Genomic DNA, 24,446 nt, shown 5'->3' on the forward strand with positions numbered 1-24,446 from the left:
AATCAACTGAAAATAAATTAAGTAATCTCAGACTGGTGGTTGGATTATAGTGGTTGGTTGTAAATGCCAACTTTTATGGCTTGAAAGGGGGGGGTGTGTGAATGATCTCATTTGCTTTTTTTTTTTTTTTAAATGAAGAAAAAATGAATAGTCACATGGAGACATGGAGTTTAACTGTTACATGTCTCCTACAAACTTTTTTGGTTCCTTTGTGACAAGTCATACCAATGCAGTCACAGTAGTTATTGAATCGGATTTATGCACACCCACACACACGCACACCCACACACACGCACACCCACACACACGCACACACACACACACACACACACACACACACACACACACACACACACACACCCATACACACACGCACACCCACACACTCACACATACATATACACACAGTTCATTGGCAAGGTTGCAGGAGCCGTTTTACCATCATCGAGTGTCACTGTGCGGGCTAGGTTTGCCCTGTAGACAGAGGTTGTGGCTGTGTGTGGCCAGATCAAAAGGGTTCTGTCTCCTTGCCTTGTGTGTAACTGCGACAGGCAAGGCAGTGTGTTTTAACTGTCCATGAGAGGAACCTCAGACCACAATCCATTACCAGGACCATTGTTAGTTCTGCCACCGAGTGACTAAGGCTTCCATCACTGAATTACTGTAAAATGTGGAACATTCAAAGGATTTCAGTCTTCAAAGAAGCAGGTGGGCCGTTAATGTCTGTGTTGGTGGTCCATCCGCGGCACTATTATTCTTGCCGCCAACCTCCTCCGTCCCAGACTTGAGTGCTGCGAGACCATTCCCTTCGCAGCGACTGTCTGACGGCAGCAAAGCATTGTATCCGTTCAGTCAGCCATGCCAACTATGACAGACCGGTATTGTGGTAGGAAAGCACTGGCGCTGCTGAGCTGCACAACTACAGAGGGGAGTGTGTCTCAGAAATGCAGAGATGCCCTGAAGGTGTTAAATAATTAGGAGCCATAATGTACGCTGTTAGTGAGGAGTTCATACAGGTCTTTCTGTAGTGCTCCGTGTAGCACCTTTCTGGGTCCCATTGCTATTAAACAAATCTATTAAAATACACGCCTTCATATTCAGTACGTGGCCGTTGCTGTAATCTTGCTGAAGAATTGCTCTCATTTTACACTGCTGTACTGATCTTTCAAACTTAGAGTCCTGCCCTAGAATTTCAATAATAGAAACACTTAATGAAGCTTAATACTTGAACGCTTTGATTTGTGAAAGCTAATGTCTGTCTGCCGTCATGGTGCAAGACTTCATCTGTGTCTGTAATGTACACCGTAGCTCTTTCCATGATATAGCAGATGCTGAAGAAGCAGAAATTGCATATTGCTTGTGCCTGATCTCATCTGCCAGTAATTGTCTCAAAGTGCAATCCACTGATCTGTATATTAAAAAATCACTTACAAATAAACCATATTCATATCCCAAAGACGTGACTATACCAGTTGTAATTTATATACAATCTACTATACTAATACATCCAAATTTGACTTTTCCTCAGTTTGGACATGTTTATCTGTCCGAAACACTGCACAGCCTTACGCCGACAGGTCCAGCTGTGTTGTGTCAGTCGGTGTTTTCTGCTGTGAGATACATACTTAGAAACTGCTCGACCGTATTATTCTGCTTATGCACTTGGTTCTCGAAAAAGGAAAAAAACGTTTGTTGCCACGATCTCAGGCCTCCGTGCCATGCTTTGAGTGCCTGTGGTCCTGAATGGAAAAATAAATGACTCTGCATTGCAGTCCCCCGATCCATCAGCGGCACTGACACTGTGGGAGTATCATTGAGCGTTTGGCTTTGGTCTTAATTGACTGGAGTGCAGATGTATTTTCAGATGGGTTTTTTTTGGGCACCAGGCAACCGAGGTCAGGTTGGGTGAGGCGAGATAGGGCTTCTCTTCGTCTTGAGGAGCGGACTTGTTCTCTGCTTTACCAGATCCTTCCAATGAATGGCTTGATTTCAGGCAGGAAAACCCAACCCAACACAGCCTAGTCCAGAGTTTAGCTATACAGGGTCTGTGAGGACATGCTTACTTCTGAAGCCATTTAAGTGGAGGTTTGCATTTAGAATAGCTGAATTTTCCTCTTTTATATAGGATCGATCTGCATGAATGAGAAATGGCAAGATGTCCAGTAAAATAATTCTGTACTAAACACTTTTCTTTCCTCGAGGAGGTCCTGCATTGCCTTTAACAGAGCACTTCAGTCTCTTCTGGATCAGTAAAGATGGGCATCTTCTGATAGATCTTCTCTCAGTTTCTGATAAACCGCAGAGAGGGGATTTAGGTCTTGATTTGAGACCTGTTCCCAGGCAGCTGTGGCCGTTGTGATTTTCTGAGAAGTTGAAAGATGCATCTTGAAAGTCTCAGGCACCTCCTAGAATTATTATTTGTTTTTGTTTGTTTGTTTGTTTTTTAATACATTTAAACATCAGACATTGACAAACTTGAAGTTCCTTAAATCTGTTGAAAATGCAAGAATACAAGAATGAACATTTCTGTTGATTTAAAAGATCAAATTTAACCTGTTGCAGGTCTGACGTTGTGCATATTAGAATAATCCCTGTTCAAGGATAAACAAGTATATTGTGTTCAGAGGTGAGACCTATACTACACAACTTTGTCTTATCATGGGCAAGAAGATACTTGCAGAAGTCGGCATGAATTTCAAATGCCGTATGGGGCCATTTACCATAATAATTTCACTCTTATTCTCACCATTTGCTGTAAGAATTTCCATTGCTAACAAAGCTTCAAAAACAGAAAATATCTCCAGAACAATAGAAGACCCCCAGAAACTTCAAGTGTCTTGTTTTTTTGATAAAGGCTTACAGTGCTTTTTTCTCTCTTGCAGATCGTGAGGACCAATCAATTCTTTGCACGTGAGTAATCTCATGCTCGTGCGTGAACTGACTAACAATTTTGTTCAGTATATCTGCTGGGGACTAGTTGGTTTATCTGCCATTTAATTGGCCAGGCATTCAATAATTAATTAATTGTCTTTCTTCCTTGTGCTTTAATACATCGGTTATTGTATGATTTTTTTATTTGTATGCCTTCACAAAATCTCCTTTTTGATTTTGTGTAGCATTTACATAGAGATGTCAGAACATTTCCAATTTGGTTGCTTACCAACGTGTTTTCAGTTCAGCCTGTGTTTAACAAATACAGCTGAACTGCACAAGCTAGTTTGTCTTCGAAGACCTTATTGATCCATTTCTTTTGCAGTGTTTAGCAGCAAAGTTTTGCCCTTGAATTCCCTCTCTAGGTGGTTAGACGAACAGTAGTTGATTAGTCGCAGTTGATTATTATGATGCACTTAGCGTGTTGATGCTAGATTGAGAACTGACAAAATAAGTGCTTAAAAAGTGGGTAAAGCTGGCATTTTCAGATGTGAATCTGTAGTGTGCCCCACCCACCAAATGTTTGAGCAATGAATCAGAAAACTATGTGTATACATGTATCTATATCTATATAGTAAATATCAAAGGAGAGGCTGAATGTGACCAAGCATAACATTTAAAAACAAACCGCAGAAACATATATTTCCACCCTCCACATTATTTTGTGACATGTGCCATTCTTTCATTGTGACTGAATCCAGACATGTCTCTTTGCCTTAAAAGGTGTTTTTAATTTTACCCAAACTGGCTACAGATGTAAATGCCTGAGATGCTCGTGTCAAAGTAAGCAGAGCCATGCATGCCGAGCATTTTTGTACACAATCCCTGGCTTTGTCCCAGCCGGGGAGGGTTGCAAAGGAAATGTCCGCCTGGCAGGCTGATGTGAGTCTGCTTGACAGGGCCTACAGATAAGGTGACTCAGGAATGGATCTGTGAAAACGGTGCATTGCTGATGCATTTATGCCACGCATCATCACCCCACTGTATTTATCTTGCAGCGCCGCTCTCTTGCGCCGGCAGCGGGGAGGACTGGTTTCTGACTAAAAATAGACCTCTGCCAATTCTCAAAGCTGCGCTTTTCAAAGAGTCGTGGCAGTTTTTCCTGTTAGAGAACTTCTTCAGTATAAGAGAGCTTCCTTACCCTGCAAATGAATACTGATGCTGTCGTTTGTCTCCTGTATTGTCGGATTAGAAGTTCAATTGAGGGAGATATGAATCCTTAAAACAGGCTACATGTCCGAGGGCTTGGCCGAGAAGCTCGAGGTCCACTATTGCTGGTTCAGAGTAGGCCATTACAGATGGGAGGTTTCAGACCGCAGACCCGAGGAATGTCACACTCGTTCGTTAGCACACCGACAGGGAGAGACTGACGCACTCTGTGACTATCTCCTGCTCAGAGGTGTCGTCTTCTGCAGTATTTACACGTTGTGAACATGGGCCCTTGTGTGCTGGCTCGAATAAAACTATTTTTTCTTCACAGACATGTACGTTGGGGTTTCGATAAGTTCTTGAAGAGCTAGCAGTGGGAATCCCAGTGTAATTGACAACCACTGAATGAACACCACTGTAATGTTGTTGTCCTGTAAGACTTTAGTTTTTTAAAGGTTTAAATTTAACACTGAATAACAGAAAAAGTACTCCGAGACCGTACAGTCAGTCACTCTCACTCTCTTAGCGCTGCACATTTTCTTGTTTGTGTTTCCCTACATGTATCCAGTTTTAAAAGTCACTCCACAGACCCTGGAAAACCTAGCCTAGCTGCCAAACCACAATCTTGGTATAAAAACTAAAATGCCACACTAACAAATACAAACTCTCTGTTGATATTCAAAGTGTAAGAGATCAGTTTATACAAACAAGTGGGTCATTTTCTTCAATTTATCTTTTTCTTTTTATGAAAGCGAAGCGCTTCGGACTGCAGTGTACCAGTCACACATTGCATGTACAGCGATGTGTCATTGTTTTGTGTGCTATAAAGCATTTGTCTTGTGATTGTTTTAAATCTGGGGAAAAGACAACTGTTTAAAGCACAGCTGCCCTGTCCGGTCCCCCTCCCTTCCAATGTTTTCTTCTTTTTCTCAGAGGTGAATCGGGTGCTGGTAAGACGGAAAACACCAAAAAAGTCATACAGTACCTGGCTCACGTTGCTTCCTCCCATAAAGGCAGGAAGGACCATAACATTCCCGTGAGTACTTCCTGTTCGATGCGTCTCAAAGACCCTTCACTGTCGATGACTTCCTGGTGCCACGTTTCTTTATACTCATTTTTAGAAGTTGCTTTCTAACGAAGCAGTTTTTAGTGTAAAATTAATTTCTTTGATGTTGTAAAGTGGGAGATTTAATTTTACACCTTAAGAGCTCTCCATGCCCATGAGAGGATCTTGAGAGATGTTACACCATGAGAAGATAACCTTGAAACATTTTACTACATTAACCTTTTGGGTTTTGTTTGGTCATTTTAAATGCAGAGCTTTAATTTAATTGAATAAATCACTTGCAGTGTTTCATGGAATTGGGATTCCCAAGAAGATAAAATTAAACTACCAGGGGAAAAATGTGTGATGACACAGCTGGCCCCGATTTATCAATTTCTTTATCTTGTTTACCTGGTTCTGTGGTGTGGGATTTTGACTGACCGATACCATTCTTACAGTCAAATAACTTGATTATTCCTCACCATTCTCATACAGCAATTGGTGTATTTAAAAGCAATTGTAGCTGCAGTATATTGTTTTAACCCTTGTCTGTAGAATAAAATTTAGCCATAAATGTCATAGCTAGTCCGATATCTGTGTGAAGTGAACTGCAATAAATAGCAGCCCGTTACTTCTTTACTAAGCAGTGCTGTGAATTGATGTCGGACGCAGTTAATTTTAAGGAGAGGGATTGAGTTATGCAGTTTAATTTAATCTACGAAGGCATATGGTTCCAATCCCATGAACTGCGATGCTGAGCTGAGAGCATGTTGCTGCACAGCACTAGGACTGAGACTTACGGCTTGCACTGTGTGACCACACAACGTCTAACATTTGCATTTGTTTATTTACAACAAGCAGACTGAATCGCCCAAACCAGTGAAACTCCAGGCAAGTGTTTCTGCTTTTTGTTTTTCAGTGTTGGATATTCACTTAATGCATGCCAGTGTCATTATACCTGCCTTTGTTTACCTGCTCAGAAATACACTTGGGTCAATGCAATGCAGTTGGGTTTGTGCTAGGCTGAACAGTACCTAATATAACTGAATCCCTGACATTGCATTAAAAGGTAGTGAAACTTGTAGTTCTATTGTAATGAATACAGAACTACAGAATTACAAGGCAGTTAGATCAGTTGACCCTAATATTTGTTTTCAGGCCTTTGGGTCTAAAACTTGTGCATGTTTTATTTATTTAATATTATACATATTGCATTTATATGCCACTATTTGTTTATGTAAATCTACTATGAGCCTTTTCACTTCAAGCATTGACAATACAAAGAAATATGTATTTTTGTATGCATATACATTTAGCCAATTTAAAATGTCTGAAAAATGTGCTATTCTCTAGTTGTGACTGATTACTTGTGTATTTTTCTATTTTAATGGTTTAAAAGCACAGGAAACCAAGTTTGCAGGCAATTTCATGTTTGTGATTATGTAAAATAAGTAGGTTTGCCAGACATTAGCAAAGTCTTATTATATAATCCTGTAATTATACATTCTGCACAAAACATAGCATCTGGCTTTAGCATGTATAGTTTAAAGTTCGAGAGCTGGTTTCCAATTAGCCTAGGAGAGCAATAAACATGATTGGCGCTAGTCTGAACAGAACTGTCTTTTATTTGACAGAGAGGTGATTTTGCTTTCTTGCAAGTAAATGCTATTATTAGTCTTCTGTAATTCTAGGACTCACATGTAGTAATTTCCTACATTTGCCTGGGTGTTCAGAATGCCTGCTAAGTATTTAAGAATGGAAAAACATGACGCAGGATTTAAACTGGGTGGTTTTTGAGGTGCAAAGGGGTCATTTTGCAGCAGACAGATGCCAGCAGAAGCTTGGTTTAGTAATGAAAAGAAACGATTAAGGCCCACAATTCAGACCAGCTAAGAAGTTGAACGCAGACACACGACTCTTGGCTTCTTCTCTAACTCATCTTACAGTGAATCAGTGTTTTGGCAGTCGGCATTGAAAGGTGTCACTGGATATCAAAATTGCTTCTCGAGCATTTAAACGCCACACACTCTAACGAGCCTGGTGATGCGGTGAAATGTTTCAGCTTGAATTAAATTCCAGCCCTTTTTGCCAACTTCAGAACTGTTTTTTGTATTTTGTATGAAAGCAGTCGCTCACGGATACCTGTATTGCAGCCTCTCTGTGTAAGAAGTGCATGCTTTGCTTGACAGCTGGGGCTCTGCTCTGTCTGAAAAAGTCGCTGGCTTTTCTGGCGGCCGTCTGATCAACACCTAGAGAAAAGCGTGCGCCTCGATTGTTTGCTCGGTTGCACGGGCCCAACAACCACCATATTCAAAGAGCGAACACATGGCGTTACGCTGCAACATGACTCCAATTGCAGCTGCTGTACAGTTAATACAAACAATAACCTAGACTACTCCTGTGTCGTATCTATTCGACCTGACATGTTTTGCTTTGTTTATATTTGTTTGGAATTGTAATCTTGAGAAATGTCTGCTAGTGTCTTGTAGTCACCATGACCATTAACACTTTTTTTATTTTCATTATAACATTTCAATCTGCCCATTGACTACAGAGTGGATCCCTGTTGTATGTGAGTAGCATGTAGTCCCTCCCTTCTGTTGTGCCTAATCAGTAGCTCCAATCGAAATGGGCGGAAGAAAGGGGGATGCTATTGTCTCTCTGTGTCTGTCCCTCACTGAAGGACACAATAGCAGCTTCAGTTGTTCATGTCCTAATACCTTTAGGATGCCCACTTGGTTACAATCACTGCATGATTTTGCTGTTCACCTAATTAATACTGGTTCTGCTTTTTCCAAAGAAACGTTGACAAGTACATTTGTTTTAAAATTTGGCACTGTAGAAGAAAAGATGAAAAAGAAAGTTGCCTATTTAAAACTCGTTTTTTGATTTTGAAGGGATTGCAGCTTTATTTTTCTAGGCCTTCCTTGCCAAGGTGACATTTTTGTTGATAAAAATGTATGTGGGCGTGGGGGCTAGACCACTGCTGGATGGGAAGATAACAAAATAAATCTTGCCTTTCTGAGCCATTGTGTGAAATACTGTACCCAGCCGAATGCCGTTGGACACGAAGTACATTTCTGCATCCAATTTAGCTGCTTGTGAGCTCGCTCAAGAAAAATGCAGGGAGGTGCACAGCTGCCAAATAAGTCTTAATCAGAGGCTCGCACAATCGCAGATGCCAAATAGCTTGAGTGTGACATGAGCTGGACAGGAAAACCAGCAGCGGATGGAGGGAAGTGAAGCTGATGTGAAGCAGGTATCTGTAGATCAGCTTATTGGGGTGTTTTGGTTTATTCTGACTACCAGTCTTCAAACCTTAGTGAGCAAAGACTCTTAGGACAGCGATGGATTTCTCACAATGTGAATCTTTTTACACTTACAAAAAAAAAATAAAAAAAATCTGGGTGGCCTTTATGGTTGTTGTTTTGTTTGTTTTTGTCCTCTGTCATGGTTACAAACTCTGCATTCCACCCATCCATTAAGACAGATTTAAGGCTCAGCCCATGTTGCCCTATATCATATGAATATTAGTAGAGGTTTAAGAGACATCAATAGATTCATAAAAGAGGAAGGTCACAAATGTCTAAAATGTCCACAAAGGAACATCCAGTAGAAGGAACTGCATCCCTAGCCATGCCGCAGCATTGCCGGCTAAGTATTTTTCCAGTTGCGCACTTGGACATCCACTTTATTTATCTGTTCCTAGAAGCCTTGTGTGTTCTCTCAGGAGGCTGCATAAAGTTTCTTTTTTATATATATATAAATGCACGTTTTATACCCACTCCTTCAGCCACCGAGGGACTAATAAGACACTATAAACAGTCTCCTGAGCTTTTCCAGAATCTGGTCATAAGGCACATTTCATAAACAACACTCCAAAAACCAGCATCCAGTTTGCAGCTGTGTACAGTAGGGGAGCAATAAAACGTTTGACTTTATTGACCTCTTGGTGTGTTGAAATGTGTGGGTGATCTTCTGAATTCATTTCAGTAGTGAAAGTATTATACTTGCATCTTTACTGAGGAAACTTCAGGAGAACGTTCGATCCATTAATAATAATAATATTAATAATAATAATAATAATAATAATATTTGTCGAAGTGGAGCGGTAAGAGATCCACAAAGGCCCTTTGCTTTGCGTGTCTTTTACGAGACAATTGTTCTCCGGGGAACAATGACCAAAAGTGGGTCAGGGCCTGGTTTATTTTTGCTCCAATTGTGAGGATATTCACAAATGCATTATGACATAACATTGACAAATTGTTTAATTATAGGATACTTTATCCCAGGAGAGCCGGTTTGTTGCCACGTGGTCTGTGAAGATACCTGTAAATGAGGGCACAGCCTGTCCCGGTTTGGTAACCATGCTCAAAATTATCTCAGTTCTCAGCAGTGAAGGACGTTACGTCCATTGTAGGTTTCAGCAAATTTTCTGCCGTTTCATCTTAATTAGTCCGCAGAGTGGAGATAATTTCTTGGATTGTCAGTGCTGTAACTGTACCGCCAGGCCCTTTTTGTGGGATCTCTGTTCCCCACGTTAAACCCCTGTGGCTGTTTCTGATTTGTTTCTGGTTTTACAATTATGTTGGTTATCCCAAGGGCTGGAGATTGATGGTGCAGGCAGCAGGTGGGTGCCTGTTTGAGCCGAGAGAGGAAGAGTGAGTGAGAGGCAGAGAGAGAGATGAACAGACAGGCAGACAGAGAGAGAGAGGGACTATAAACACTAGTGGCCGGTTGGCGTACATATCCGTGTCCTGCCCCTTTTTGCCTTTTTGTCCCCATAACAGTGCTTGAAAAAAGGAAAACCATCTGATCTCATCATAACTCCTTCCAAAAAAGCAGTAGGTAGGTAATTTATGATTATGATTTTTATTTTATTTTTATTTTTCAAGTACTAAAAGGGAAATTAATGAGAACTCCTTTTGCCCTCTCGGCTTCCCTCCCCCCAGTAGACCCACGACAGGAGACGGCTTTATTACACCACCTGTCCAAACAAACGCACTGGTCACCTTTTGTTCAGACCCCGGGAGTCTCTCTTCCCCTCATTCAATAGGTGTGAGAAACAGAAAATGCAAATGGTTCCTCCGGGGAGCTGTTACTCGCACAGATTCTCACAGATTTTCATTCACTCAGCATCTCTGCACGGGCATTGACGGGACTTTCCTTGTTAGCTGAAATAATACGACCTGCTGCTGAGTTTTATTTTTGATCACAGCTTAATGTTGTGTTTTAATTGTCGCACCTTCCAACAGCAGCTAAATTATACACCAAAAGCAGCAGCAAATAAGGCATTTGTGTTTAATTGTCACTCCAATGACATATTTTGCATTTTGGCAAGTAAAGCATGGCAATTTATGAGGCTCTGAGAAACCCATGTTGGAAAAGGCAGAGAACACAGTAGTTCTTGCCAGTCCTGAGTGTTTTCTCTGCTCCATTGTGATTCAACCGACCAACATGCCTCACCTAGCAGTAACTCTACTATACGAACTGCACCTGATGCCAAACAGCCCTTATAATGAAAAGCATCCTTTCGATACATTCTGATAATACAACTTTCACTGCCGATGAGAAAAGAAACAGAAATGTGCATCAATCTCAGTCCTGATAGCGTTTAATAATGTGGCCAGTTTGGCTGTATTCGTTGACCGAAACCACGTCGCACTACCGGAATTTTGTTTTGTGCACGAGCCCTCTCTGGCATCAAAGATCGGCTACCGAGAGAGAGCTTCTCACCTTTGCGTTTTGCGTGCCCTCTTAGGAGACACCAAAGAGAAACCAAATAGACATAAGTTCAGAAAAAGACTGAATCAATGACCTTCATCCATCTCTGTAGCATCTCTGCAGGCTCGATTTCACTCCTCGCTTCACTCTCCTGTTCGGCAGGCGGTTCAAAAATGAAAAGCAAATTGGCTGCTTGATGTCTGTGACTTTACAGAGCGTGGAATTTGTTTTCGCACTGACACTGCAGCGTTTGTTAACTGCGTGGTAGAGCTGTCGGCTGGGTCTGGTGCAGTAAACAGTGTGGGCAGCACAGGAATGCTCTGAGCTCTGAATTGGTCTGTAGCGGCTCGGGGGGGATCTTTACACTGCAACACAAACAAGGTGTAATTTGAAGGAATGCAACTGATGGACTGGGTTATCTCATTGCAATGCCTGTGACAACTCTCTGGCATTTCCTTTCTCGTACGTTTTTGGAAAAAGCAGATTCCTAGCTGATTTTTTTTTTAGTTTTTAGTTTTTTATTTTGCCTTTCCAGTACTTTAATTTCTGTTTTTAATGCACACTACCCCTGCTCCCCCCCCACCCCATTATTAAACAGCTTGTTAATTTCCTGTATGTAGGTTCATATTTTGAAAAGAAAAACACATAAAACATTGGCATGTACAGGCTCGTAGCACAGGGAGCACAAAGAGGGGTAGAATCACTAGAATGTCAATTGTTTTTTCAGTTGTATTCCTATACCAAGTTTGGTTGTTCTAGTTTATTTAAAATTGATGAGCAGTGAGTAGACACTAGCTAAGCTACGTCACTCTGAGCCTGTAAGCCTGTTTCCAGTGCATGCTTCACCAAGCCCCTCGTCTCTTGCAACATTAAACACCCGTCTGTTTATGTTCAAGCCATTTCTTTAACCTGATCAAGCTCTGGCGAAAAACAAACTGTCCGGTCCCTTCACCACCACGGGCTCCTTAAAGCTTTTCATGAATGTTTTTGTTTCTTTTCTCCTTTCCCAAGGTGAAATTGAAGTGGTGGTTAAAGAGGTGAAGGTCTGTGGGCTCACTGTAATTCAATCTGTCAGCTCGGTTTTCCCTCAGTTGAAAGCCTGACCACGCTTTGTGACGGTGTTGGAGGGGGCAGTCCTGTCTGCACGCAGTTCGCTGTAACCGCTCTTGTCCTTGCAGGGTGAACTGGAACGACAGCTTTTGCAAGCCAATCCCATCCTCGAGTCCTTTGGCAATGCCAAGACGGTGAAAAATGACAACTCTTCACGCTTCGTAAGTGGATGAAGTGTAAACTGTGTTTTTTTTAACAGACCAAAGATCTTTGTTGGAAACCTTGACTTAGGTATGTCTACTCAGACTCAGATAGTCACTCGGAGCCCTGAGTATGCTGGGCTCAGATGTTTTGGAGGTGTTTAGAACGACAGGATGCTTTCAAGATAACTGAACCACAAAAATCTCTGGGAAAGTTCTCCTCACCTTCAAAACTGTGTTTGTCCAGAAAGGTGACTACTTATGAACTATGTGAGCCAGACAAGAACCTAATTCTGCAGTAGATATCAGTCCTCTTGAAATATAACAGAAACCTTGCGGACGTTACCGGTTTGGTATCACTCTTGCTCTCTCAGCTACATGATCTCAATAATGCCAGCAATCCTTTAGTTATATAAGCATGAAGGAATTCTTCCTTAAATAGTTCTTGGAGCTTCTGCTTATCCCAGAACGTGCCGATCCTTTTTGGTTAGTACAATATATACCCAGCTCTGGTGATTATCGTACACGTCTTTATTTGAAACGGTTCACATGTGTGTCGTGTGTCTGTACCGCTGCCACAAACGGAACTGCTTCCACTGCGTTCTGGCTTTTCGCCCCGCAAGAATGTATGGAAAGCTGAAATGGCGGTTTAGAGAAATTTAAACAGAATGGTTAATTTGTCTCTCTTTGTTTTCTCTCTCTGTGCTTTTCTTTGCAGGGGAAGTTCATTAGAATCAACTTTGACGTCACTGGTTACATTGTGGGGGCCAATATCGAGACCTGTATCCTGCTAGGGATTCTGGCACAGGCCCGCTAAAGGCAGTGGTTTGGCGAGCTGCGTCTGCACGATTTGAGCACGGCCACAAAAATGTTCAGAATGTGGCCTGATCCCCAACTTCAAGCCATAGACGTGGGTTCTCATATGCACTGTGCATTACTAATAATAAATATATTTAAAAAAATAAAACCTCAGCAAAATGATGCATTTAATCTTTCAGGGGAGAGGTTCATTTTCACATTCCATATTTGGTAGAAAAGTCCAAGATTGAAATGACTCTCTAATGAACTATTTAACTAACTAACTTTTTTTGTAATCAAATAGAATACTGAAGAGACAGCTGTTACTTTTCAATGCTGTAGAGTTGTTTTTTTCTTCTATTAATCAGCCAATTCCTAATAAAAAAAAAAAAAAATGAACTCCGTTAGATGAATCACAGAGGATTCATGTGATCCCAGTGTGCCATTCCAGGGGGTGAAATCAACCCCTGAGTTAAATTTCATAGTTAATTAGACAAGTCCTTGACAACAGTGCCCAGATCTGCTGGAGAAGTCGAGAGCCATTCGCCAAGCCAAAGATGAGAGGACTTTCCACATCTTCTACCAGTTGCTGGCTGGCGCTGGAGAACACCTGAAATGTGAGTGTGCTGTAGAGGTCTGAAGGGGAGGGGACCCTGCATCCATACAGCGAATCAGCTCGGCCACTTCATGCTTGATCGAGCAGTAAAAGAAAAGAAAACTACCTTAGAGAGCAAAATCCTTTCCTCAATGTCTGCAGATGTATTTATTAATTTTGCTTTCTTCTCTGTAAACGATATTTGCTGAAATATCGATCAGCACTCCAATAAAGGCTTCCTCAGATCAGTAGTACAGTATTTAAGGACTGGTGTCTGGGCATCCTAAAATAATAGATTAATGAATTAATGAGTTCAACATGATTATCACAAACAGTAGTTTTCAGGTTCAAAATTCAAGCTGGACCATATCTGGAAATAATGGGGCCTATCCCAATCACGACACAGAACTTTCTGTAAACTTCACAATTTAGCCATTTATCTTTTTTGTTCCTCTTTTTCTTTCCTTCTTGCTGTAATTTCTTTTTTTTTTTTTTTTGCATTGCAGCCGACTTGTTGCTGGACGGGTTTAACAGCTATCGCTTCCTGTCCAATGGGAACATTCCCATCCCAGGGCAACAGGACAAGGACAACTTCCAGGAGACCATGGAAGCCATGCACATAATGAGCTTCTCCCACGAAGAGATCCTGTGTAAGACCCCTTTGCTCAGCCCTGCTCCCTCAGTGTGCCCCTGGCCCACTGCCCGCACTATCCACCTCGTAAAGGGGAGAAGTAATAAAATGGCGGTTGTTGGTAAAGTAGAGAGATACCACAAGGCCCAAATCGTTCTTCAGATAGATAGCAGGGGCAAAAGCACTAACTGTCATGCAGGGCGGTGGGAGTACAAAGTTGTTCGCCTTGTATATAAGATCACTGATGGGTTTGCTCTCCCCTCTGTGCAGCGATGCTCAAAGTGGTCTCCTCCGTCCTGCAGTTTGGCAACATCATCTTCAAGAAGGAGAGAAACACAGACCAGGCTTCCATGCCAGAAAACACAGGTAAACATCTCCAATCACAGCAGGTGACAGTGGACAGGTCAAATGGATAACACCCATGTGGTTCTGAATCAGTTCTCCAGGACACACCTGTGCTCTGGGGTTGTGTGTGAGATTATAAGTGTTTGAATACAGAGAGGAAGAAAGGGAGTGTTACTGATGCAGGGGTTGATTGTCAAATCGAAACAAACACATGGTCGCACAAAGCTGTCAAGTCGAGGAAGTCGCACATTTACAGTCCCCGACTCGTCTGCAGTTGAAAGAGTGTATGCATGTGTCTGTCACAGCCTCCCTGATTTATGCTTGTCTGCTTTGTTTTTGGAGTGACCTGTACCCTTTTAGGTGCCTTGTAAATCACATAGTTAAAATGATGAAGAGTTACTTTATTAAACTGTTCATTTCTTGCCTCCTGATCACGTTGAAAGCCAGCTGTTTAAGACGTGCTTAAGACGGCAATGTTTCATTTTTAAATCATAAACCCATACCTTTGGCTCGCTGGCTGTTCTAATCGGGCCATTTGTAGTCATGTGACTGAGAGGTGGTTATTTCCTCAATCTGTCTGTTGATTTTCCAGACGTCATGCTGTGATGAATTCCAGTTGCCTCGAGTTAAAATGAACAGTATCTGCTTAGAAGAGATGTGTAATAATCTGTTATGAAAAAGAGAGAGAGGGAGGGAGAGAGAGGAGAGAGAATAAAAATCACACTGACCTCTATATATCAAGTCTGTTTACTCCAGGGTGCCATGAAACCACAATTCTTTACGTAATGCATACCAAAGATGTTACAAAATTGGCACATGTGGTGTGATAATTAATCTAAAAATGTACAGAATGTTTTAAAGAAAACAGTCCTTTATCCACAAATCATCACGTTTAAGGTAATTGCATGTTTGCCAGCGGGGAGAGGAATGGACTTTATTTTACAAGTCCTTAACCTCATGAAGCAAGATCATGGGCCTAGGTTCTCCTCGGTGGTCTCTATGTCATCCAGACACCCCAGGTCATCCAGATGTACCATGACGTCCCTAATGGGGCTGTTTTACAGAATAATAAAGATGCTGGTTTTAACCGGTGCACCTCAGAAAGAAGATAGTTTCTGCTTTTGGGAAGGTTTCAAGGTTTCCACTGAACTTCCTCCTGATGCTTTAACGCTGTCTCTCCTACCCCCCCCCCCCCCCAGCGGCGCAGAAGCTGTGTCACCTGCTGGGGTTGAATGTGATGGAGTTCACACGGGCCATCCTGTCGCCTCGCATTAAGGTCGGCAGGGACTATGTACAGAAAGCACAGACCAAAGAACAGGTTTGTGCTCCTCCTCGCGGCCACCGAAACAACCTCTGTTGATTTGGACGTTCACTTTGTTTGTTTGTTTGTTTGTTTGTTTTGTATCTTTGCAAAACATAGCATGCATACTTTTTAGTTTTTAATTGGGGCTATAAAAGTTGCATTTGCTTATTAGTGCCTTTCAGCTTTCGTATAAAAAGGAGCCCTGCCATTTTACATAGAATGGGCAAAGGGTGTGAAAATTGTAGTGATGGGGGGGAGGAAGAAAAACAAACCTGAATGACAGCATTTGCACAATGTTTTCTCACACACTGCCTGGCACTGTCCAGGTCAAATAAACTAAAGGAGGCCACACTCAAATTCAGCAATTTTATGGATACATTCCCAGGTTTTGGGGGAGTTCGCTTCTGTTTTTAATTAAAGTCTCTCGTACCATGCAACCCATTCTGTGACCTTATACTGCCTTTCCTTTTTGAGGCAATATCTGTATTTTAATCTCCTCATCTTGCATTAATAGCAGTTGGAATGGGAAGTGGCTGATCTGCAATGCAAGCTCCTTTTCTACTGTAGATTTAAAAGAAAAATTGTCATGGACATTTTAAAAGCATGTTCCTGCAGTTTGTTATGCCTGACACACTCTGGAAAATGTATAATTCTGTACGGGCTCTCTATGGCCTTCTCATTTTTTAAATGTAAAATGACTCTCAAATGAATACTGGAACGAGAACGGTCTGATCAGATTGTTGTGAATTTGGATGCTGATGGCCAGGTTCAAATGTCTTGTTTGTCTTTTGTTGTGGAGCCCGGTATGGCGTCCAGCTGCTGACCCATGCCTCTGCAGGGGCTTCTGGGGGCCGAAGTGAGGCCGTGTGTAAGAGTCTTTGTTCTCCCGCAGGCGGACTTTGCCGTCGAGGCCCTGGCCAAAGCCACATACGAGCGTCTCTTCCGCTGGCTGGTCCACCGCATCAACAAAGCCCTGGACAGGACCAAGCGCCAGGGGGCCTCATTCATCGGCATCCTGGACATCGCCGGCTTCGAGATCTTTGAGGTATGGCCTGCCATAGAAAAGACGTCTCTCAGACCGTGACACGGCTCCTCCCGACCCCTGTCCCATCGCCTCAGTCGACCCAACTCCTCGTGAGCTGCGCGTGGTTTGGGGCTCCCAGCAAATTGCTAGCAGCCATTCTGTAGGTCTCATCCAGATGCAGAATTGTCCCCGGCTGTCCCGCAGACATGCCGATGTATGAAGATAATTACACGTGTATGTTTATGCTTATGTATGTTAATTTAATACGACTTAATGATTCCATTCAGTTTTGTTTCTTATTTTACGCACGCTGAGGCTTCTGTACTATTAAGTGTGGCGAACTGGGATTCGAGTGACAACCGCAAGAACAGTTAGGGTTGAGTTAATGTAATTAGAAGGCATTGGTGCTGAAATAAATTACTGTATGTAATCTTTTTTGGGGAGGGAGGTTTAATCCTATCTAAAAGCATACACGTGCATTTATGATCATACATTTGTGTGTTGTACAGAATCAAGTACTTTCAAATTACACAATACGACGGGGATTGTTATTGAGATTTATTTTTATTTTTCATGGAACAACGGCAGTAATTGACCCCGTTCCCAGGGCCGGCCTATCTCATATGTGAACGGGGTCATAGATTTAGGCCGGCCCTAGGCCGGGTCAAAACTAGTCCCGCTTTTCAACCAGGCCTAAATCTTTCGACCCGGCCTAATGCCGGCCTAAATGTAACTGTGAACGCGCCGGGCCTGGGCCGGGTGGAAAGCGTCAGCGTGTGACGCAACTCAAGCCCCGCCCCCAGAGACTGCGCGTCTCAGAGACGCGGAATTAACACAGAATCAACAGAATATACACAGAATCAACACGGGCACCGACACAGTATTGTCTCTGTATTGTTTGAATGTCATATCGATCTATAGCCTTAAATGTACTGTTACATTTCGCTAGCTCACATCTTTATATATATTATAAAAGTCTAGGCTAAGTAATGAGTTATATTGTAAACAGTTCAGACTACTCGGTCGATTAAAATCAAAGTGTGTGGCTGGTAAACTTGCTATTGTTTGTTCTTGTACTAAGTATGATTGAAGTCTGAAATGTAACAGCATGCATTTTACACGTGGAAATTGCCTTGTGAAATTGTGAACGGGACCATAACTTTATTCATTATCTGAATTTTGCATTAAAACGATATAAATTTAATCGAAGCAGGTTTCCATTCAAATCAGTGCATTTTAATACGAGACCAGTTATTTACTATGCAATCCGAAATGCGATTATATTGAGCTGAGCAGTACAATCACAAATGCCGGCGTTAGAGGTAACAACTGGGACGATGCAGAAATGAAAGCGCTGTTTACAATGTGGATGGAAGATAAAAAGTTAAAAAACAAACCACATGAAATGCACAGGGCTGCTGTCTGAGGATAAAACTATAGACGCATCACAGAGGCTGCTTTCGATGCATACGATTGCATACTAATGCACATGATTTCTTGTGATTTAATGCAGATGTGCTAATAAAGGTGCTTCACTTTCGGGTGAATTGTATAACAGCACTTTTAGACTTGCAGAACCAAAAACAGACATTTGAAAAGGGAAATGTATGAATTAGATTCCCCATTGAACCAGCACATTTTTAATTATTTTAGAAAACTTTGGCTGCAAAGGGTTAAGATTACTTTCAAATACAATATAGAACCGAACAATAGCCAATCGATATTAATAAGTTGTGATTATAAATACATCGGACACACCTGTAAGTAGACGTAATGTCCTGCGTCACTGGTTTGTTTGAGCAGATTTGTTTATTCCCGGCATGCATTTAGTTTAGGCCGCCTTTTCACCCGCATATGTGAACGCACTTAGGCCTCCTAAAATCGCAAGTGTGAACGGGGTGTCTGAAAAAAGCCGGCCTAAATTTGAGGCGGCCCAGGGCCGGCCTAATAAGTTTGAACGGGGTCATTCTCTCGCACAAAATACTCCTGTTTCCTGTATAACCTGGTGGTTCTATCAATTGGGAATTAATATTTAATCCCTAAAACCCCGCCCTCCCCCAGTACTGACACATCGCGCTGTCTCTCTCTCCCTCTGCAGCTCAACTCCTTCGAGCAGCTGTGCATCAACTACACAAACGAGAAGCTGCAGCAGCTGTTCAACCACACCATGTTTGTGCTGGAGCAGGAGGAGTACCAGCGTGAGGGAATCGAGTGGAACTTCATCGACTTCGGCCTGGACCTGCAGCCCTGCATCGACCTCATTGAGAGGCCGGTGAGCGTCTGTGTGTGTCTGTGTGTATCCCCATTCACACTGAAACAATTGCCGGCAATTTGGTGCCAATTTGCTGGCAAGGTCTGTGTGAATGGGTTTGTTTTCCAGCAAGATTCCTAGTCTAATTGCTGTCAATTTGCAGGCAACGGGTTTGTGTGAATCGAGCAGGAAAATGATTGCCGGCAAGTGACGCACTGCGTCGACCTCTCAAGGATGTGGCACGTCAGCTAACTGACGTAAGCAATCAGAATAGGGGCGCATTTTAACAAGGTTAAGCCACATTTGAAGAAGAATTTGTGACTGTAACAAGAAATGGAGCGAGTTGTTAGAAATGGAGAGTTATTGATGAACCAACAGGTTGGCGTATGTAATGCTAACTGTTGTCACACATATGTCAGATGTTATATATCAATAAATTATGCAAAATATAATATCTATATACAGGCAAACATATTACCCCCCTCACACTGCATTCGTTTAATACGAAATTGGTTTGGTTCATTGCTGTGAAACAATGTATCAGTGTGCCCACTTGTCGTTTGTGCAAACTGCTCAGTTAATTAGGAAACTAACTCAGGTTAGTTTTCGTGGCTCACTTCCGTGTTTTTTCAGGAGCTTGGTTCGTTTTATATTAATAAAACATATTTACATTTTACATGATTAGTGCATAAGAAATGGCAGCATAACGAGTACTATACCAAATACATATGCCGGCAAGTAATTACATGCAGCAGTCTAACACATTTGACAGTCTACTTCTGATACAACCGAATAATACATGGGTCCGTTCAGGTGCAGAATGTGTGCAGATCTGAACAGCAAAGCTATTCATTTTAAGAATCTGTGATGATTGTATCATGAACGCATCCAATATACTGCTTACTGTATGCAGTTATTGAACACAACAATGTGCTGCTATACTTGTGAATATTATAATCAGTGTTGTGCAGCTGAATGGTGATTGTTTTGCCTATATATAAATATACAATAACACAGTAGTGTGACGTCCCCTAAATATCCATCTAGGAGTATTTTACTGCTACTGCAATACCAAACATATAGTGCTACTTTAGATAATACATTAAATGAAGGGTTTTTATAGCAATTTATTATTTCTGACACAAAAGTACAAATAAGCCACAAAATGACTGGCTCACAACACAGCATCTTGATATAAAATTATGTATACATGTTAACTTTAATTTGCATTATATTTCATTTCGAAAAAATACCTTTTGTAACACCCTTGATGAATATAGTCCAATATCCAGTTGTTGTCAGATTACTAATGTTACTGTTAACAGTAAGTAAATTAATAAATACATGAATGTGCATGTTATGTTAACTGGTACTGTACAGCCAAAACTACACTTTATTGAGACCTCCCAGTGTCACATTCAAGTTTTCCAAGTGAATCGAACTCGGTAAGTTTGCCAAATGGACCTTGACCACCTCTCTCGGTGGTTTCACTTTGTTCAGTTTAGTTTAGTTTTGTTTGCCAATCAAAATTTGTTGTTTACACTCTTCTCCAAAAGAACCGAACCGCACTGATTACGAAACAAACCTCTAGTGTGAACGAGTCTTTAGACTGCATTACATTGACACTGATGGTTGTTTTTTTTTAGTTATTTAATTTGATTTTAATGCAATACATTGTTCTGAGCAAACCATCAATCGCAGATCTAGAATAGAATATGGGTCCGTGTTGCCTCTCTCGAATCCACATGCTTCTGTAGCGTCTCCTTTCCATGGCTACAGTGCTCTTGCCGGCAATCTCTGTTTTCTGTGTGAATGTATCCTTGCGTCGATTTTCCGGCATTCAAAGCCAACGTGAATGGGGTGCAACAGGAAAAAGCAGGCAAAAGTTGCCTGTAATTTTCTGGCATTTCCGTGTGAATGGGGCTTGTGTCTGTGTGTGTCTGTACGATTGCATCTCAGGACGTGCCCTTTTGTCTGCAGTTTGTCTCGCTGACTGGGTGTCTGTCTGTCTCTGTGGCTGTATATATATATATATAATACACACCAGATTGTTTCTGCCTGTTATTGTTTAGAGGGGGGATTAACCAAGGATTACTGAAGTTGCAACAGTAGTATCAGACAAATAAAATCTCAGTTCTCATCTTTATGAGCAATGTGTTTTCGGCCACAAATCCATAGTGTGGGCCATCGCTAAAGGATAAAATAATCAACACAAATCCTCCTCCTGAGTGCTGACTTCCTGTGTTGGCAGGCTAACCCCCCTGGCGTGCTCGCCCTGCTGGACGAGGAGTGCTGGTTCCCCAAGGCCACCGACAAGACCTTCGTGGAGAAGCTGGTGCAGGAGCAGGGCACACACCCCAAGTTCCAAAAGCCCAGGCAGCTGAAAGACAAGGCCGACTTCTGCATCATCCACTACGCCGGCAAGGTAGGGCTAGAATCAGATAAGAAAGGGTTATGCTTCTTAAAGGCAGTAAGGAAGCGTGACTGTTCTTATCTGATATGGCCATCGCTGATTGTTTCACAATCTTGCACTCAAAGGACTTTTCGATGCTGGCAGATACACTGTGTGTAAACAGAGTTCCTTCTTTGTTTTTAGTTTTTTTTTTTTTTTTTACATAAGATTGATGAGATTTTTGTTGCTGGCTCCCAGGCCGACTTGAACTTGAAAAACTTTCACTCTTCAGATACGATTACAACCCTGATGAAAAGCCCTTGTGTGAGGCAGCGTGAACTGACATCTGTTTTGTGTTTGTGGGAGATTTGTAATGTAACGCACGCTGTCGCACACAGAGGAGAGGCCGTTGTTCGCTGTGCCCCCGCTGTTATACCTGTCTGCCGATTAACTGCAGACTAAGGCCCAGAAAAGCACAGGGAGGGAAACCCTGTCTCATGAACTGCTTACGCAGCGATCCAAATCTCGGTCACGCCTTTTATTTGTTTGTTTTGCTAGTGGTTATCTGATTCTATCAATTATTTTAATCAAGATGCAGATTAAGTTTAAATTTCCCTAAAAAGGAAGTATATTTCTGACCTTGGGACCAGTACCAAGCCCGTGCCTTTCACCCCTGATGTCAATTGGCCACGTAAAGATTCGGCATAACTTGCTGATGTGAAAAGCATGCCCTAACCTTCCTGCAGCTGTGCGTGTTGTGACGTCACTCTCGTCTCGCTTCGGCCAGGTGGACTACAAAGCAGATGAATGGCTGATGAAGAACATGGACCCCCTCAATGACAACGTGGCCACTCTCCTGCACCAGTCCACAGACAAATTTGTTGCAGAGCTGTGGAAGGACGGTAAGCGAGTCATCCAGTCTGTGTTCAGCCGGCATAGTTTTTAAATTATAAGCATAAGCAGCAAAACCTTTTTCACACAGACCAAATTGATACCCCTCCTAACTAGCTTGTGCACTATGTGTGTAAAGATTGGGTTTTCAAGGAGGGGGAGGGAAGAAGTCCCAAATGACGTGATCTTCTGGTCGCTGTCTGACGAAGTGTCTTGTTTTTGTCAATACTGGTTTGTGCTTTGAACATCAAAATGTCATCATGTCAAGTGATTTTAATGCAGTTAAGTCGTTAACCGGAAACATCCCCTTGGTGAGGAGGTTAAATATATATATTTTGAACGATTCTTGCATGCTATGTTCGGGTTTATTTATTTTCAGTTGTATCTTCAAACAGACAATTGTTTACATTATATTGCATGATACGCCAAATTCATATAAACTACGCAAAGAACGGTCCCCTTGGTAACCAATCTCAAGTCCTAGGGAAAGTGAACACCCTTGGTAGAAGTATGCTTTTGCAGTGTTAAAGCTGGTATTTAGACATGTAAGCATTTAACCTTTGCGAGGGTCACTTTAAATGCAATTAACAACATACCACAGAAATGAGGAAGCTGCCCGAAAACACGCCTGAATGATCTCTTTGAATGTCCTCTTGAAACCCTTTGTATGTGGACAGTAATTCAATCATGTTGTCAATGTGCATGAAGTTTTCTGCTGGTCTACAATAACTTTTTGGGTAATCTGTGATTTCCTCTTCAGCCAGTACTAACCAGAGTGTTGTTTGTGTGTGTGTGTGTGTGTGTGTGTGTTTGTGTGCGTGCGTGCGTGTATTGTGTGTTTGCTCTATTGTCCTATTCTGTTATTATCCCCACCCCCTTTCCTCTCTCTCTGTTTCTCGGCTGTAGAGATTCAGAATTTTCAGAGAGCCTCTTTCTATGACAATGTTTCTGGTCTTCATGACCCTCCAGGTGATTGTATATGATGCTGTAGGCTCTACGCTGACAACCGCATTGTGTACTTTCAGAGGCACCCATCGCTTCTAGCCTTGCATGAAGTTAATGCATCTCTACTAATCAAAATACACGGGTATTGTGACCTTTCAGCAATGCTGTTCATCGATTTACACCTTCGCTTTGTCAGTGTTGAGTTTCTCTAGCTCTTGTGAGAGGTTTCAACCATGTGTCCTCCACATTTCGACAAAACCATGGCCTTTCCAAACTTTTTCAAAAGCATGTTTTGGGAGCTTGCAGCTGTTCGATTTGCTTCACGTGCTTTGTGATTGGGCACTAGTGGTCAGACACTTACTGTACACATCATTTCAATGTGAAGGAAAAGGCTATCGTACATTAAAGTGTTTAAGGGAGAAGTGGGAAAACACCTTGTTAATGGAGGTAGCCCTCCCTATCAATACCTTATTGTTTTGTCTGGGGATGTTTATTATAGTGTGAGAGGGTGTTTTCATGATTAATGTGAACAAGATGGGGGCTACGCAGGGAGAAATGCAGTCCAGACTGCTTGAGAACAATAGAGAGTCTGTTCGCTTGAAATCCCAATGAACTGTTCACTTTCTTGTTGACCAGAACGGCTTTAAGGGTTCCCTTAAATAATTAGGGTCACTGGGGCAGGATAAATAGACCTGGAAGGAGTGGAAAGATTTAGTTTTGTTTGTGTTTGTTTTGTACAGGAACTAGATCTTTGTGCCTTTTGGAAGCTTTTGCCATTCTTGATGGCTTTCGTGTTCATGGGGGATTCTGGGAGTTTAGGAATTTGGGCTCGAACTGGAGAAAGATTGATGGAATTATTTTCCAATGCCAGGACCAGACACACATGGGTCATCTCTGTGATAGCTGAGCTAATGTTAGCTTACACAACAAGAACACCAGACGGGGGCCAAGCAGAGTAAAAAAATACCTGAGGGTTTAATATTTAAAAAGCCATTGAACTGTCTGGGAACCCCTACTGTCCCTGTCTGTGTAATATAGACTGTGGACTTGTAATTTTATGGTCTTATTTCCTTTCATTTTTACTTCTGGGTTCTAGCATGAGTGTAGCAGTGCCTATGTACAAAGTTTTGATTAGCAAAATTACAGAATTTATATTAGATCTGCATTAAAAG

At 42.0% G+C, this 24,446-nt stretch overlaps 1 protein-coding gene across 3 annotated transcripts in view; it reads left to right on the forward strand.

Annotated features, from left to right (window-relative positions):
• The window catches only part of LOC136749808 (myosin-10), a 66,580-nt gene that overhangs the window by 26,787 nt on the left and 15,347 nt on the right, over window positions 1-24,446 (forward strand). Inside the window, exons 4-17 of one of the 3 annotated variants that reach the window (XM_066704366.1) lie at window positions 2,883-2,910; window positions 5,014-5,116; window positions 5,984-6,016; window positions 7,680-7,697; window positions 12,028-12,120; window positions 12,818-12,881; window positions 13,416-13,514; window positions 13,999-14,142; window positions 14,394-14,489; window positions 15,668-15,786; window positions 16,664-16,816; window positions 18,894-19,067; window positions 21,298-21,471; window positions 22,226-22,340. In XM_066704366.1, coding sequence (XP_066560463.1) covers window positions 2,883-2,910; window positions 5,014-5,116; window positions 5,984-6,016; window positions 7,680-7,697; window positions 12,028-12,120; window positions 12,818-12,881; window positions 13,416-13,514; window positions 13,999-14,142; window positions 14,394-14,489; window positions 15,668-15,786; window positions 16,664-16,816; window positions 18,894-19,067; window positions 21,298-21,471; window positions 22,226-22,340 — 1,413 coding nt within the window. The remainder of the gene's footprint in view (window positions 1-2,882; window positions 2,911-5,013; window positions 5,117-5,983; window positions 6,017-7,679; window positions 7,698-12,027; window positions 12,121-12,817; window positions 12,882-13,415; window positions 13,515-13,998; window positions 14,143-14,393; window positions 14,490-15,667; window positions 15,787-16,663; window positions 16,817-18,893; window positions 19,068-21,297; window positions 21,472-22,225; window positions 22,341-24,446) is intronic. The other 2 variants (XM_066704367.1, XM_066704368.1) reach the window with 2 other exon arrangements.

Source organism: Amia ocellicauda, chromosome 5 (assembly GCF_036373705.1).
Source record: "Amia ocellicauda isolate fAmiCal2 chromosome 5, fAmiCal2.hap1, whole genome shotgun sequence".
Taxonomy (NCBI): Eukaryota; Metazoa; Chordata; class Actinopteri; order Amiiformes; family Amiidae; genus Amia; species Amia ocellicauda.